The sequence below is a fragment of the Rissa tridactyla genome, chromosome 22 (genome assembly GCF_028500815.1).
Source record: "Rissa tridactyla isolate bRisTri1 chromosome 22, bRisTri1.patW.cur.20221130, whole genome shotgun sequence".
Taxonomy (NCBI): domain Eukaryota; kingdom Metazoa; phylum Chordata; class Aves; order Charadriiformes; family Laridae; genus Rissa; species Rissa tridactyla.
The window spans coordinates 3,425,242-3,442,497 of record NC_071487.1 but is presented as its reverse complement, the minus strand read 5'-3'; the positions used below and the strand labels follow the sequence as shown (position 1 = coordinate 3,442,497).

General features: G+C 53.4%; 1 protein-coding gene across 2 annotated transcripts in view; it reads right to left on the bottom strand.

Moving 5' to 3' along the window:
- CELF5 (CUGBP Elav-like family member 5) overlaps positions 1-10,488 on the bottom strand; it is a 43,452-nt gene extending 32,964 nt beyond the window's left edge. The window contains exons 1-2 of one of the 2 annotated variants that reach the window (XM_054182157.1): positions 10,209-10,488; positions 2,612-2,694 (exon numbers count right to left, since the gene is read on the bottom strand). In XM_054182157.1, coding sequence (XP_054038132.1) covers positions 2,612-2,694; positions 10,209-10,488 — 363 coding nt within the window. The remainder of the gene's footprint in view (positions 1-2,611; positions 2,695-10,208) is intronic. The other variant, XM_054182158.1, reaches the window with a different exon arrangement.
- Between the last annotated feature and the right edge of the window lie 6,768 nt (positions 10,489-17,256).

Below are 17,256 nucleotides of genomic sequence, written 5' to 3'. Positions count from 1 at the left end.
AAAAGCAAACAGAGAGCATGGCAAGTCCTATTCACTTACGTGGAAAACCTACAAGATAAATATAAAACCTCAGGAAAGCTACACTGCAGGTACGGCCCTGCAGGAAGAACGTGGTGGCATCCTTAGCTGGGCTGACATCGCTAGCACCAGACCTGGAGGGCCCAAGCCATACCTCTGCGGGCACAGGCCGACCCAGCGACAGACTTGGAAGAGGACCCAGAAGTCCTGCTCCAGCTGCCTGATCACAGCCTAAGGACCTATCGGAAACCGAATCAAAGCATTGTCATAAGTCTGTCCTTACCAAATTCCCCGTCTAGACTAAGAAAGCCATTTGTCTCTATTCAGCTTCACGAACCGTGATCAAGCGCTGGGGTCCTCACTGTATTTCTGGTGAGAGGCTCTGCCACAGAGCTCATCGGAAGACGATCTAGATGTGAATGCACAGAGACAAAATTTCATAGCCTTGTTCCCAAAATAGGGAAACAATCAGTTACCTAGCACTCCTGCCTGTGACTCATTTCCAGAATATTCTCTGCGATCAGCTGGGTCAGAGGGATGGGTGATACTACACAGACACAAGCAAACCAGGCTAAGAAAACAGGGCTGAAAGCTTCCTCAGGTCACCCAGCCCACGTCCGTGCCAAGACCAACTCGATGCACCCCAGGATGGAGGTCTTTTCCGTTCTGGCAGTAACCATCTCTAAATGGCCACTAAATATGACCAAAGAGAGAGAATCCTGCCTTCCTGGTCATTGAGGGACTTTCCAAAAGAGAAACTAAATGTGATGAAGTGGTATATTGCCAGCCTGAAAATAGAGAGCTCCAAACGCAGCGCAGCTCATCTTCATCTTAATCCTGAAGCTTAATTACACCACATTGCTCATTAACTGTCTCCAGACAAACATGTTCGAAAGTACTCAGCTAGCACAGACTCCTTACTGTTCCCAAGCAGTTTCTTACACCTCTTTCAACATAAAAAGCCTTTAGATCACCACATCGCAGATAAATCGCTGCTTTAAATACTACTCCATGCAGCACTCTAACCGCCGAGAGCACAGTAGAGAACGCAGCAAAACATGCAACAAATTCCCGACGCAGAACTGCAGCAAAACTGAGACTTGAATCCACAGAGCCTCACATGAATAACCTTTCCACAGGTACTAGGGAGACGTGTCTGTCTTCTCCATTGTGTTCCAGCACTGTACCATGACTCATCACAACCGCTCCTCCATCCTTCGACGTCTTCTTACAGACTGTCAATTCTGCCCTGCACCACCACACACACAACATTACGCTGCTTTAGCTCGAAAGGCTGACCTGTTCCCCACCCCCCCAAAATTCACTCAAACAGCATTTGAGCACCTGCCTACCTCCACTCTTCCCCCCCCCTCCACACCCCCTCTGCTGCCCTGAGATAACCTGAAACAGTCAAGATCCTACGAAGTGGTAAATTAAGTTACGTGCATTTTCCAGCCCTCAAATGCCAACACGGGCCCATGCAAAAAGGGAGCAAAGGTAAACAAATACGGAAAAGGGTATATGTGTGTGTAGGTCCAGAGTGGGGCCGGGAGAGGTGAGGGAAGCTATTGGCATCTGTATGGGTTAAAGAGGAAATGTTATGGTTAAGAATTCCTAACCCCACTCTAGAGACCCCTGGTTTACATTCATTATTCTGTTGCCTTGAGCACTCAGGGCCTCCTGTGAGCTTCTGTCTATAAGTACCCAACTCATCCACCTACTCGCCTCCAAATGAATCCTTCCAACGTGCCTGATCAACCCCCTCAGCGCAGCAAGGGAACCGTCCAGTCAAAGCTCCCAAATCACACCAAAAAGGGAACGGCAAGAATTCAGAACTCCCTTCAGCTCACCAGCGGGTCCCAGGGAGGCAGAGGACTTCCCTGTGAGGAGGGACCTATTCCACAGTGCCTGGTCGCCTGTGATCCCTCCTGCACTTTGCTCCCAACACCAGCTGCGGAGCGAGCAGGACCCAGGAACAGACCACAGCTAGTTCAGCAGTCTTGGTCTCATCTACATACGCCATTTCTCTTCCAAACAATGCGATGTGGCAAGTGTATTTTTTCCTTCTGAGAAGCTGATCCCACTCTGTCACTGCACTAGAAGTCATTTGGGGTCCCAACAAACTGTCCAGGCAACCTGCAGGGCAATGGCAGACTGGGAGTGGATGGACCACAAAGTTCTGCACATCTGGAGGAAAAGGCACTGGTACCTTCTCTTCTCTCTTGCCAGTTTTCCAGCCCGCCCGCTGTACAGGCTGGGCTACAGACTTCACCCCAAAGCCCACAGCTCCCTAGTGACAGGGACGTAGCTGACAGTGTCATGCCACACCACAGAGACCAAAGAGCAGCACAGAAGTAGGCTTGGCTGGAGTTACGTGGGGCAGCCTTTACGAGGCAGAGAAAAGAGCAGCAGCTCTGTGAAGAGCAGCCCCGTGCTTTGGCTTCCACATCCCTGTTCTAACCCCCAAACCAAACTCCTCTTTCACAAGCAGAAAAATTAATCTAAGCCACTTCTCACCCTCAGTCCCTCCCCTGACAATCCCCCATTCGCCTGCCCACGGCATGAGCTCCAGGCACAATTCACTGGGACTTACCCCCGGCAAAGTCTTCTGTTCGTGCAGTGCCGTCTGGGCTTTGATGGCAGAGTCTCTGGCGCAGTACGTGAGGAACGCACAACCTGCGGTGGACACAGCAAGCCTCAAGTTAGACACGCAGTTGCAGATGCACATCGACACAACCTTCCTCTTTGGCAACAGCAGGTAACCGAAGTATAGGAACCACAGATGCCGCCCTGTTCCAGCAGACCCCCGTCCCAAGGTTTCTGCTCAGGTACAGAGAAGTGCCCAGGACAGCCCTTGTGCGAGACCTGACTGGGGTAGAGGGGGCGGCAGAAGGGGAGGCTTGCTAATTAAAGGCGCAAACGTTAACGTAATTTGGATGTGTCGAAGGGAAAAAGACAAAGAAACAACATTAAAGGCCTTGCAGGCCCCATCCAAGATCTGCTGAAGTCATGGAAAAGGGTCCCAGTGAATCAACTGGGTTTGAAACGGGTGTTGACCAGGGCAAGAAACAACAAGGTAAACGCAAGGTAACGCCCGTGGAAAAAACAGCCCAAGACACAAGGATCAGAGGAGATGCAAAGACCAGGATTATTCACACACACACACAAAAAAAAAAAAAAAAGGCAAGGAAAGAGGAAAAGTGTCTGAGATTTTAGGCTCACGTGAAAGCTCCATGATCCACATTTACAGAATCACGGAAAGCTACAGAAGGAGAATCCTGGCTTTCTGTGCCATATATACACCCATACTATGTGCAGGAACGCACATAAATATACATATGCATGGCAAGGGAAATACACAGAACAGCAAAGCATAACGCATTCTGCAAGGGCCAACTTAAGAAGCGAGATGAAAAGCACATGGAAAAGGCCAGATCCCGACATTCTTAGTCAAGATTTGACTCAACATCTTAGCCTAACAGTGGAGCCAAGAGAGGAGGGGTGGAATTTTAGCCCCTCCAGGAAGAAGCGGGATCATCCTTGGGTGCTCCGATGTTAAGAATAATCAAATGAAACTGAGCAAAGGAAACAATTTGTCTGGTTATCAAGAAACATTTCCTAGCAGAGGGAGATTTATTAGACTGTGGAATGTTGTCCCCAGGGAAGTGCCTGGAGCTCCGTCACTTGTGTTGTTTCAGATGAGGATGGGCAAAGCACTGGAGAAGAGATTCAAACGCTAGAATGCAACTGGCCCCCTCACTCATCCCCCCCTATTGGCAGTGGCATTTCACATCCTAAGCAACGGCAGGACACGTCTCTTCAGGCTGCTGCTAAACGTCCACCATTATATTGTTGTGCTGGGGCCGCAGGTGCATCGTTACGGCCCAAATAGAAAAGCCTGTCCTTTCGCCCCCACCTTCTTGTGCCCGGCTTGGGGTACTCCAAAGCTGCTTCAGCTCTCCATGGACCCAAAGGTGAATGCAGGACAGGGGCTGTCTGGATCTGCCCCCTCCGCCCCAGCGTGACTCCCTGGTACACGACACTTTTAGGCCACGTGGAAGCCAGCTGCTCAGGCCAATCCCAACCCATGGCAACGAGATTATGCTGTTCTTCCATTCCAACAGCAGTTAAGTTGCTGCAGCTAAGCAAATCACATCTGTCCTCACAGCTCTTGCTAGGGAAAGAAAAAAACAACCTCCACAAACAGCACACAAGTGTTAGGTATCACGAAAAAGTGATTAAAGCTCCTCATCGCCCATGTTTTGAACCGAGAATGCTGCACCAAGGCCAGATGTGGGATCCCCGGAGAATTTAACAAATGCAGCGAAGCCAGGAAGCGTGCAGGTAACGCATTTCTCGTGGCAAAGGCAGCTAGGTCTGTTGTCGGGGGGAAGCACCCCTTCGCTTTCGCTCTCCCCTCGCAGACTGACGTGACGTCAAGCATCAGGAAGAGCCTCCAAAGCACCTGTACGACCAGGGAGCCCAAACCCTATTCCTGACACATTTGGAGGCCTGGTCACTGAAGTCTCAAACGCAGATGCTTGCCTGATTCCACCTGCTGCTCCAGTCTGCCCCTTTGCAAGTCACACGAGACCCGTTCTAAGATAACTGCGGTGAGGTTTAGCACACAAAACTCCTGAAGTCAGGAGTTGGGAATAAACAATTTATTCCACTGAGAGCTTCAACGCATTCGTACCATGTCCACGTGAAATGAAGACGCCATCCTTTCCTCAGAAGAATTAGCCATCAAACCTAAGAAAACTAAGGATAGGAGAGGAATAAGTCTACACGAAGCTACCTGCTGCATTAAGCACTCAAACCCAGTCCCTGAGTCCCAATTCCAGTGCTCAGGAACATCAAAGCCAAGGTAATGCATACTGGCAGGCTAAAAAACCTCAGCCCACGGGAGGACGAGGATAAAATAAGAATTGGACAAAGGTGCACCATTTAGTGGGGATAAAGGAGAGACGCTCCTCACACAGGGATAGCGAGTTATTCTGCAAGCTGCTGTCATCACGCCAGACCAGGGATTTGTAAAGCCCAGCAACACCTACATCCACCAGCACCAATCCGAAAAAGTGCCATGAATCCCCTCCCTACAGCCCTCCGGTCCTTCTATTCCCTATGGCAAAGGCAGCCCAAAATACCGTTCACCTTTTAGGTGCTGGGTATCTGTACCGAGAGGCAGCAGCCTCTAGAGACAGAAGCATCCTGCAGCATCCTGAAGATGCCTCACTCAAACCTCCTGCTTCGCTCCCAGGGCAAATCTTTGCTGTTGCTCTGGTTTTCAAGGATGTGGATATTTGCTCAGCAGAAGCCAGCTTGTACTCCCCCTTGCCTCAGTCAAGCATGAAACTGCACTTGGGTGGCCTCTGGCTGTGTCTGGGCTGGACTGGGACAAGCAAGCCTATGGGCACAGCCCAGCCCTGTCTGCTGCTCCATCCCTGAGCTCTCCTCCTCTCTAAGCTTCCAGGACATTCTGCTCATCCATTTAATTTCATTCCTGCTTCCCAAATGGCAGGAAACTGGAAGGCTCTACTGGCTGTGGAAAAGAGGTTAGCTACATCCTTTGGACAACGTGATTACTGTCCTCCACAGCCAGATGTTTGGGAGGTAGGATGCAGGAGTCAATTCTATTCTCTTTGCAAAGTCCTGGTCAGAAATACACAAAAGGTGTTTTGCAGAAACACTGCACTCTAAGCCTAACTGTGTAAGCAAATATTTGGGAAAAACAATTTTCCTAGGAATCTTCCACAGCCTCCCCTCATCCCCTGTCTTCACCCAGGCACCCGAAGCTTACGGAAGTACCAGAGGCTCAAGCAAAGCCATGTTTTCCCAGCTAAGAAGCGTTTCCATGCTGTGACAGGACCCTGCTTACGGTGTCTTCCATGGGTTCTTCAGCCTCCTAAAACCTTGAGCCTGACAGTCACCCAGGGAACTGCTCAGCAGCGAGGAGATGCCCACAGAGGTGCAAAGGCACCCATCACTCTCACCAGGTTTCCTCACTTCCACATGTCCTGCTTTAGTTAACAGCAAACTCAGGTTGACAGGCTGACACCCCTTTGGGCACTTCTAACATCACCTCAGTTAGGTCTGCTGAGACGTGGGACATGGTGTTAAAAAGTGCTCAGGGTGTTCAAAAGTGCCAGCCTTGAAGGTCCCAGACACCCGATCAACCAGGTGGTGTTGGTGATCCAGTCATGGAACGGGGAAGCATAACAGCACCCAGAGCACTGTCTATTAAAATCTAGCCATTACAAGCCCTAGATGGGGGAACTTGGACTGGAGTTGCTGCTGGACAGTGAGAGCCGTGACCCCCGGTGGCCAGGGACACCTCCACCACCGTCTACTTCCTCCAAGGCCCAAGTGACTCGTCTTCTTTTATATGATTTTTGAGTCTAGATTATGATTGCTATGTTGATAGAGCAAACCAGGTATGAAAACCTGACCCAAGCTGCAGAGGGTGCAAGTGACGAGAAATCCTAAGTTAAGTTGTATTACAAATTTTGTATTATGCTACTTATAGATTGTACTATAGCAATTCTGCCTGTAGAAATCCTGTGCCATTCTAACCATAAATTCTGTGCTACAGTAATCAGAAAATTCTCTTAAGAAAATAAAGCTTTAAGTGCAACTATGACTTAGCGCTGTCATCATTCTGCCAAGGATCCCGAAAAGAACCTGTATGTCCCATTAGTGTTGGGTGACACCACCGTACTCCCACTAGCTCCAGGAGTGCTTCCAGCTCCCTGGAAGCAGCACCCAGCCTGGTTCCACTAGCAAGAGAGCGCAGCAAAAAAAAAAAACCCCAAAAAACCCAGAGATATTCTGTGCCTGATCCTCCCTACAAACCACACATTGACTCTGGGATTTACAGTCCCTTCAGATCCTAAACATTACTCCAGACATCAGCAGCCTAAAGCCTTGAGCAAGAAAAGGCCGTCAGTTTGCAGAAGAGAGGGGTCTCTAGATTCAGCTTAGCATTAGAAATCACATCAAATACTTCAGCAGGGGAAGCATGGAGTCAGCGGGGAGCTTATCTCCAAGCCTGCAGAAGCTGAGTCAATACTCAGCCGCCATTGAGGCAGGTTAGGCTGAGGTTGTTATTGCCTCCCTGCCCTTTGGAAAAGCCACCCAGCTGCCCACACGCCCTGCGAGAGGGCTGCTCCCGTCCCTGCCATTCCCCTGCAGCTCCGTTCACGCTCTCGCGTGAACTCCAGAATTTCTCTGCTTTCCCTACCATGGGCATCACTAGGAAATCCACCCAGGAGAGCACAGGTGACGCTCACAGAAGAACTGCTTTCTGCCCAATCCCGGAGCACAAGGCCAAAAATTTCCAGTTGATTCTCCCTGCTCGGCCTCCTCTGACCCATTCCAAAAGCCTGTTCAAATGCTTCCCTGCTCTTCCCAGGAAAACATTAGCTTTAAGACAAACGCTGCTATTAACATGCAAATGTATCTGTGATTAACATAAATAGAAAAACTGCCTCATGAATAATATTAGGAGGCTGGAACAGTATCAACTCCCAGCAGCCAGGTTGCTGAGACACGAATAGTCAGGCACTAACAAAACCATTTCAAAACGGCGCTCATGTTTCTAGCAGGTCTGTTAAGATCCTCCTCTGCCTCCAGTGAGTTTGTCAGTTCTCAGCACCTGTGCAGGACAGTCCTGGCTGGCTCTCGGGGCTCCCGGGATCTGCAGCCCAATTCATACCCTCCTGGCTGGCCTTTTCCACCCTTCCCTTCCTTCCTCCCCGGGGCAGAGCCGGATGCTCAGCTCCCTCTCAAGATGCCGGGGATTGCAAGAGGAGCCACTGGGCCCGGCCAGCAGCACCGGGCTCCTCACGCAACCACTTCTCCCCATTTAGGGAGAGAAAGGGAAAACACAGATGGAAGCCGCACGCGAGCTGTCAACTGGATCTCGCTGCAGCTCCGGGAACGTGGGGACAGAAAAACGAATCTGCTGTTACAACTGCCCCGGAGAGATTATGGCGCAGGAACGAGCGTGGAGTTAGCCAGATTTTGCCAAAAGCCTTCCCCTGAGCAGGGGCTGCGGAGCCCCGGCCACCTCCTGTGACAGTGTGACAGGGGCTTCAGGCCACGGCGGCTTCTGGGCCAGGCCTGGCACCCTCCAGGCCTGCTGATGCTAATGGCGGCGCCTCGCCAGGCCGGCCTTCGCGCGTGGAGCCTACGCCATCGCCGCCGGAGCGGGTAAGAGGGGAAGGCTGGCTGGATTATGAGACTAACTTCTTCACTGCTCGCTAAACCCCTCCACATCCTTGCGGAGGAATGACTTCTTTGGAGAGGTATACTGCCTATTCCCAAACCCACGCCACCAGGAAAGGAATCCCAGCGTTTCGCTTTGTGCAAAACATGGCGGGGGGAGTGGGGGGCAGAGGAAACCAAAGGTGTGTGGAAATGACTGTCCAACGGCCACCAGAAGAACCTACACATCTCGGTGGCCTCTTCTGGACAGAAGAGAGCACCAACGACCCCTGCCCAACACCTGCATCTGCTCAAAAATGTCAAAACCAAAGGGATATATTTGTTTTGCTGCAGGAATCCTGCTTTTAGCAGCAAGTTAACGTCACACGGATCTGGCTAATACCAGTGCAGCCCCCTCTAATTTCCATATCTAAGTGGCAGATCTCTAGAATGTGTCTCCTGCCTGGAACCTGACCTCAGACCACACACTCTATATTTAATGTGTCAACAGAAATGAAATGTGCAATTGCCTCTTGCCTCGAGCCCATTCTCCTCCTCAACTGGGTTTGAAACCTGGCAACTCGCCGTCAGACGGTAGCAGGTTCGGACTCTGCCTTGCACACACAGACACCCGAGCACGTGGCATTTTGGTTCTGTAGTCATAGAATCGCCGAATGGTTTGGGTTGGAAGGGACCTTAAAGCCCATCCAGTGCCACCCCCTGCAGGGACACCTCCCACCAGCCCAGGTTGCTCAAAGCCTCCTCCAGCCTGGCCTTGAACCCCTCCAGGGATGGGGCAGCCACAGCCTCCCTGGGCGACCTGTTCCAGCACCTCACCACCCTCACAGGGAAGAATTCCCAACCAGACCTACTTCTCCAGCTAAACTCAAGCCAGGCCAGCCCGCCTAGGCTTCAACGAGGAAGCGTTTTCTGTTTGTGTCAGGGCCAGATTTGGCCTTTCGTTTGAAAATAAACTTATTTTTCTGTTGTTCCCCTTCCTTCTCTGTTCAATCTAGAACGGTTCAAGCTGCCACAGCACTCACAGGTTTTCTTACCTTTCCTCCTAAATCTGAAACCAGGGGCATCAGGACCGCACACGCCTCACACGCGCCAACCCACGGACCCCATCACGACCCGCTTCAGGGCAGAGGGGCCCAGGCTGAGCACTGGCAGCTTTCAAGGGTCTCACTGTAGGTTCCCCGCAGGCTCGTTCCACGGGGAGCGGTGTGCGACCGCTCTCTGGATCTCGCAGCAAACGGGCTCCCTGAATTCCGGCTCACGGCTGGGGCTGTGTCCATCACAAGATCCCAAACACCTGCTGGGGCTGGGCTAAGAACCGCTCAGCAGAAGGCAGCTGACATCCCGACCGCCACAGCTTTTCAAAATAACAATAAGTACAGCCAAACAAGCCTTCTCAAACTTTTTAGCATCCGCTAAAAGGTCTTCCAGCGGAGAAAGACCCCTCCCCTACCCCGGTCTATCACCAGGAAGGCCCCTCATCTCCCCCAAACGCCACTGGCAACAGCACATTTACGGCCGATATTCTTTGTTAGGCGATTTTCAAACCGCAGCGCCGCGCTCCTGCCCGGGGGGTCTGAGTCCTGGGAGGGGGGAGAATGGGTGGAGGGTGGGCGGCCGCTCGCCGAGGGCTCCCCCCTCAGCCCCAGCCCCGCGACCTGCCGCGGCCGCGCATCGCCGCCTTTGTCACCGCACCGTCGCCAGGCCCCGGGCTGCCAGCGGGGCGCCGGGACCGGGGCGGCAGCGCTCCGCGGGGCTCCCGCCGAGCCTCACCCGGGCCACGGTGCCGACCCCCGCCCGAGGGCGCCGGGGACGCGGACCCGTTCCCGGGCAGCTGAGGGGAGGCGGAGGCAGCGGGTCGCGGTGGGTCCCCCGCGGACCGACCCGAGGGCGGGCGGGGGGCGGTGGGACCCGCCGCCCTTTGTGCGCGCCCCGGGGAGCGGGCCGTGCCGCGGGGCCGGGCTCACCCTTGTGCATGCCGGTGTAGCGGTCCTTGAGCACGGTGAGCTCGTAGATCTTGCCGAACTGCTCGAAGAGCGGCTTGAGGTCCTTCTCCTCCAGGTTGCGCGGGATCTGCCCCACGAAGAGCTTGATGGCATCCAGGTCCTTCATGCTGTCGGGCTGCGCGGGGGGCTCCGCGCCGCCGCTGCTGCTCATGGGGGAGGCTCGGCGCGGCGGGCGCGGCGGCTGCGGCGGCGGGAGCGGCGGCGGCTGCGGGCTCGCCCGGCCGCGCGTGAGCCTGGCCATGCCCCGGCCCCGCGCGCTGCGGGCGGGGGCGGCGCGCGCGGGAGCGGCCCCGCCGCCACAAAGAGGCGCCGCGCAGCGCCCCCTGCCGGCCCGCGCGGGGCAGGCGGGGCCCCGGGGAGGGACCGGGGTCGTGGGCGGGGGGGGGGGCCCCGGCGGCGGCGGCGGCGAGGGGAGCCCCCAAAGCACCTGCAGCCGGGCGGCTCTCACCGCGGCCCGGGGCGGGGGACACACACCCCCCGTCTTCCTCGGCGCCTCCTTAGGGCCTAGGAAACGCCGAGGCTCTGGGAGTCATGGCGGGTGGGGGGGGGAGCTCCCGGCACCCACGTCCCCCCGCCGTGCACAGCGTGGGGGGAAGGTATTGTTTGTAGGAGCTGGTACCTATCTCAGAAGGACAAATTGTCATCATCCGTCAGGAAATGAGGTGTTGGAGCGTCTTCCAAAAGAAGAGCTTGCTCTTGTGCTGCTAACAAAAGACGAGGGAGAGCGAGCGCCCTTCCACATCTCTGTCAGGAATCAGCCTTCAGCCCCTTTTCTCAGCACCAGGGCCTGGAGGAAAACAAATTGCTTAAAGCAGAAATTTTTCTAACTCAGCCCTTCCCCAGCGTGAAGAGACAGCGACAGGGAGGGCGGCAAGCGCAGCCAGGGGCACCAGGCCTGGAGAGGGCTTAGCTGCCATGGGAAGCCATACGTGGCGCCGGGTCTGCAACCCTGGCTGGGTCCCTCTGCCCCGGTGGGCAAAGCCCCCTTTCCTTTGAGCAGTTCAGCTCCCTCCTAACCGTGGCGTGGTGGGGGCGTTTCCAGCTCGGTCCCGTTCAGACCGTGCCAGATGGTGAGAAGCTGGTCGCACATCCACGATCACGGCCAGGGTCAGAGCTGGCTCCTCATGCGAGGACGTGGATGGCTCCCCCGCCACTCCTGCATTCCGACAGCAGACGGGAGGCAGCAGGGGATGTCGGTGCTCGGAGCAGCACAGCCCGGCTGGCCCTGGCTGTCTCATCTCCCTCCGTCTCTGCTGGCCGGGGGGATGCTGAGGCACAGCCCGGAGCTGCCATTCGTTCGTCTGCCCTCAGCAGCGCAGCTGCAGGGACGCAGCCCAGCTCCGCCGCCCACGGCCACACACCGCCTGCGGGTCCCACAGGGCATCTCCTCTGCAGCACGCATAGCTCTTGTCGTCACGCCATACATCTCGGCCTGTCATCCTGCCCCAGCGTCCCCGAAGATGAATGGAGGCTTGCGCCCAGTGCTGGGAGGAAGGAGGGGGCGCGTGTGCCAGGCTGTTTGCAGAGAGCTTTGGCAGAGCCGGGGCTCAGCTGGGCTGAGCGTGCCAGGCCCCAGGCTTCACAAAGGACGACGGTGCAGGCACAGCCTGGCCTCTTCCCCTCGCTTCGTCTCTCCGTGAGGAGCCTTCTGCCATCTCCCACTGCTCTTGCCCTGGACCCCGCAGAAAGCAGGGGGCGGCGAGCGGAGGAGGGGAACCTGCTACCCAACACACACCCACAGAATCACAGAACGTCGGGGTTGGCAGGGACCTCTGGAGATCATCTCCTCCAACCCCCGGCCACAGCAGGGTCACCCACAGCAGGTGGCACAGGGACGCCTCCAGGCGGGGTTGGGATGTCTCCAGAGACGGAGACTCCCCCACCTCTCTGGGCAGCCTGTGCCAGGGCTCTGCCACCCTCACAGCAAAGAAGTTCCTCCTCGTCTTGAGATGGAACTTCCCATGGGCAAGTTTGTGCCCGTTACCCCTTGTCCTGTCCCCGGGCACCACTGAGAAGAGCCTGGCCCCATCCTCCTGACACCCCCCCTTTCAGTATTTATCAGCGTTGATAAGATCCCCCGCTCAGTCACCTTTTTTTCCAGCCTGAAGAGCCCCAAATCCCTCAGCCTTTCCTCATCAGAGAGGTGTTCCAGTGCCCTCAGCATCTTGGCAGCCCTTTGCTGTCCCCTCTCTGCTCCCCACGTCCCATCCTCCCTCCTGTCCTCTCCCCACGGTGCCCCACATAGGAGCCCCCACCGCTTACCTCCCAGAGCACCCGCTCGGATACTGCCCAGGTCTGTTACGCTTGATTTCACCCAGAAAGGTGGAGGACTGACTCCAGGCCCCTGCAGCAGGAAAGACTTGCAGCAGGTTTCCATGCTGATATCTGTGCAGGAAAGGTTAGGAAAAAGGAGGTGGGCTATCAGGGGAAGAAGAGGGCTCCGAATCCCAGGGAGTAGAGGGTGGAGCTGAGGGTACTGTTCATGTACGAGCACCCACTTGGCTCTCAGGCTAAAGGCATTGCAAGAATGACAGATGCCCCTGCAGAACCAGAGGCATGTGCTGGCCCTCAGTAGGAAAGCACTGTGGATTCATTCATAGAATGGTTTGGTTTGGAAGGGACCTTAAAGGCCACCCAGTGCCACCCCCTGCCCTGGGCAGGGACACCTCCCACCAGCCCAGGTTGCTCAAAGCCTCTTCCAGCCTGGCCTTGAACCCCTCCAGGGATGGGGCAGCCACAGCTTCTCTGGGCAACCTGGGCCAGGGGCTCACCGCCCTCACAGCAAACAATTTCCTCCTAATATCCAATCTAAATCTCCCCTCCTTCAGTTTGAAACCGTTCCCCCTCATCCTGTCATTACACTCCCTGCTCCAGAGTCCCTCCCCATCCTCCTGTAGGTCCCCTTTAGGGACTGGAAGGGGCTGGAAGGTCTCCCCGGAGCCTTCTCTCCTCCAGGCTGAACCCCCCGAACTCATTCCTCTCCTCTCTTGTGCTCAGCAGAGAATCTCAACCCTTCTCCAAGCTACTGTTCTGCACACTTCTTCCTCCAGCCCTGGCTATTTCCCCCCCCCCCCCATGTGTGGAGCTGCCTGAACACTTATTCAGGGCCAGCAGGTGCAAGGGCCTGGAATTTGCATCCAGGCTTTTCCCTGAAACAGACTCACAAAGACCTTCGGCTTTTTGCAGCCTGGCCTGAACCCAGGGGCCACTGCAAGGTGTCTCAAGACTCTTGCTGTAGAGCTGCCTTGTGTTTGAGGGTATTAGCACTCCTAAAATTCACCCTAAAAAAAACCCAGAACTTGTCGCACTGGTCAAACCTTCTGTTCACATCTCTCGCAGAGCCTGCCAAGGTTCTGACGTCTATTCAGTCGCCACAGATGCATCAGCTGGGAAGCCTATGACAAATCAAGCTGTTGTCATTTTTAACAGCTGCAAACAGATCAGGCAATCCTTAAAACAAGAGACCTTTACCACAACAGCAGCAAACCTCACCTTGGATGAATCATGGCTGAGCAAGTAATATTTTCAAGCACCTTTCCATGCCCAGCCTGCTTTTTCACGTCAGCTGCTGCAGCACAAGCTGCTCCGGGTTTACGTTAGAGCTCAAGGGACCCAGTGCCTCAGGTAGAAAGTGTCTGTTTAGAAGGAAAGTTATATCCAGTATCTTTTGGAGTCCATGAACGGACATATAATCACCCCAACTGCAGCAGAGAAAAACAGACATGAAAATAGCGCTGGTAAATGAAAAAATAGAACAGCTGTCAGTCTGCACCTGGAAAGAGTTTACAGAGCCAGACGGAGAATTATATACCCCAGTAACAAGATTAAGGAGTGGATAAAAGATAGTCATGACACCAAGACAGAATGAAAAAGGGAAATGACGGGTCACCTTTGCAGATGAAGGAGAAATGTGTTGCATCTGTCACTGAGGAGGCTGCAAGGGAGAGCTAGAAGGGGCACAGCAGAGCTCCGATGCACGATTCCCAGAGGATGAGGGAGCAGATTCTGCCCAAACCTGAGATGCTGCTTCAAAAAAGAACTGCTAAAAGGAAACCGCGTTGTGTGCCCAGGAAGTTTCTCTGCTGCAGAGAGACATTTGCTAGTGCAAAAAACCCCCAAGGTGCTTTCTTTAAACACATCTATACCTTCCTGGCTTCTTGTGGCATACGAGTGAGTGGATTTAGACAGGGGCAGCTTAAGATAAAAGGTGAAGAGGTCCAGTCCAGTGGCCCAAATTTGAGAAGTGCTGAAACAAAGGATGCAGGAACAGCAAGAGACACTTTGCATTTGGAGTGCCTGCCCTTTCCTTCCAGCTCCTGAAGGCATCGAGGGATAGAGAAAATACAAGCTGGAGCTCTGAATTTCCACATCACCTAGGAGACAGCGCTTGAGACAGGAAATCCTCACAACAGCCCAGAAAAAAAGAGGGGGGAGAAAGAAAAGGAAAAATAAAAATAAAAGGCATCCTTCAAAACAATCTGCCTTCCCTTACCTATTTGCTCCCCACACAGAACAGCCAAAGGGCTAGGTAAGACAGTCCTGGCAGAAAATATCCAAGGAACCATATAGTATCAAGAAGATAAAAGTTCGTTCCTGTAATGTGATTGTTTCTAGTCTGGAGCAAAAGGTTCTGCAGAGAAAACCGCTCCAAGACAGCATCTTAACAGCAAAAAACACCCTCTCTGTAAGAGTACAATTTGCTGGAAGATTTCATCGTCTCTCCTGTACCAGGACCTTGCTTACCTTTCATTGGACATCAGTTATCCCAAACAATTTAAGATTCCCCTCCCCCCCCAATATTTTAACTTTGCAGCAAACCAAAAGCTAACCAAATTTTTAGACTTGCGGATTTTAGGACTGGAAGTTGTCTATAACGGGGATTAGATTGGAAACAAACATCAAAGATTCCAGATATCTTCCTGATCAAGAGCAGCTGTTCTTTAAGGATTTTTTTTTTAAAAAAAAAAAAAAAAAAAGCCTTGTTGCCTGTTACACAAAAAGTTTGGGTTGTTTGCAAAACCGTTTCTTCCAATGCTTGGAAGAAAGCGAGTCAGAAAACAATGGAACATGGCCCTGCTTTCCCAATTAAGGGGAGGCCACTCATCAGCTGTAGAACCATGCAATATTCAATACATAGAACGGTTGGGGTTGGAAGGGACCTTAAAGACCATCTAGTTCCACCCCCTGCCCTGGGCAGGGACACCTCCCACCAGCCCAGGTTGCTCCAAGCCCCGTCCAGCCTGGCCTTGAACCCCTCCAGGGATGGGGCAGCCACAGCTTCTCTGGGCAACCTGGGCCAGGGGCTCACCCCCCTCACAGCAAACAATTCCTTCCTAATAGTCAATCTAAATCTCCCCTCCTTCAGTTTGAAACCGTTCCCCCTCGTCCTGTCATTACACTCCCTGCTCCAGAGTCCCTCCCCATCCTCCTGTAGGCCCCCTTTAGGGACTGGCAGGGGCTGGAAGGTCTCCCCGGAGCCTTCTCTTCTCCAGGCTGAACCCCCCCAGCTCTCTCAGCCTGTCCTCACAGCAGAGGGGCTCCAGCCCTCCCAGCATCTCTGTGGCCCTCCACTGGACCCGCTCCAACATGTCCATATCCTTCTTGTGCTGAGGACTCCAGAGCTGGACGCAGTGCTCCAGGTGGGGTCTCCACAGAGCGGAGCAGAGGGGCAGAATCCCCTCCCTGGACCTGCTGCCCACGCTTCTGTTGATGCGGTCCAGGATGCGGTGAGCTGATCGAGCTCAGCTTGGACCTGTTTTTAATCAGCAATGATATTAAGCTGTGCTGATGTGATCTGGCTTCTCCCTCTGCACCCCAGACATTCCTTAAGCGTGCATCACGCACGGAGACGGTTGTTTCTGTCGCATGTTTTAGCCTGGGTACCCCAGGGCTGGGACAAAATAAAAGGACTGAGCATCCCTAGCATCTTGGGTTCACACTGAGACCATCTGCTTCTCTTTCATCTCTTTCTTTTTTTGTAAGTTGTCTTCCCACTACCTTTAGTCTCTGAACATTGTATTAAGACATTATATTATAAACATTCCACAGGAATAAGCTTACAGCATGCGCAGCCTGGCTTCAGGCCACAGCCTAGTGTCCTCACGCTCTCTCTCACTGACTTGAGAGAAAGAAATGTGACACTTGACTAGAGAATAGTTGAAGACAGGATTAGAGGAGAATCCTCAGTCATCACGTCTGTTCATCTCCACCCTTGCTCCAAGCAGCTACAGCACCAGGCCCTTCAAAATTTTTTTAAGAGACGGTTTTATGAAGAAAGGTTTGTTTTTCTTTTTTCCTCCTGCTATCCCTAGTGAAAGGTTAAGCCAGCAGTTACAAATCCAGCATTTAGGAAAGCCTAGTTTCGATTCACTGCTCCACCCCACATCTTGCACACAGCCCTGAGCCCCAGCACCTCCACAGGGTACCTCCTACTTCACCAAGGTGTTGCAAGTGTCAGATATATTTAAGAGCATGAAGCATTCGGATACTATGGAAACCAGGGCAAGAGAAAACCCAAAAATAGATGGAAGACGCAAGCTGTTGAAAAGTCTGGAAAAGTCTTGCTGAGGAAGGCTGCGCTTGCTGCATCTGATCCCAGAGTGGGATCCATTTAGAGCTCGAGCATAAAATATCCTCTTTCCGCTCTTCCCATAGCTTGTCATTTTTCTCTGCCGCGGGGAAAGGAATATTCTTTTTCCTCCTTAGCACTTTAATTTCCCCTCTATTTAATAGGCCTCCTAATTACCAGTTCCTTTGAATGACTCATATTCTAGCTTGCCCTTCCCATGACCTGGAGCAGAGCGCTGTCTGACTGCTTCTGTGTAGCAGGATTATTGGGAACATATCATGAGAATAAACACTTTGGAGCACTCTCCTTCTGAAAGGGAAATCCACCAGCAGCCTACAAAGAAGGGTGCCTGAAACAAAGAGTTGAGATGCCAGCCCGTGAAACACTACGCCGCTCTTTTTTATAATGCAAACACATTTATTGTGCATATTCACCCTCTAC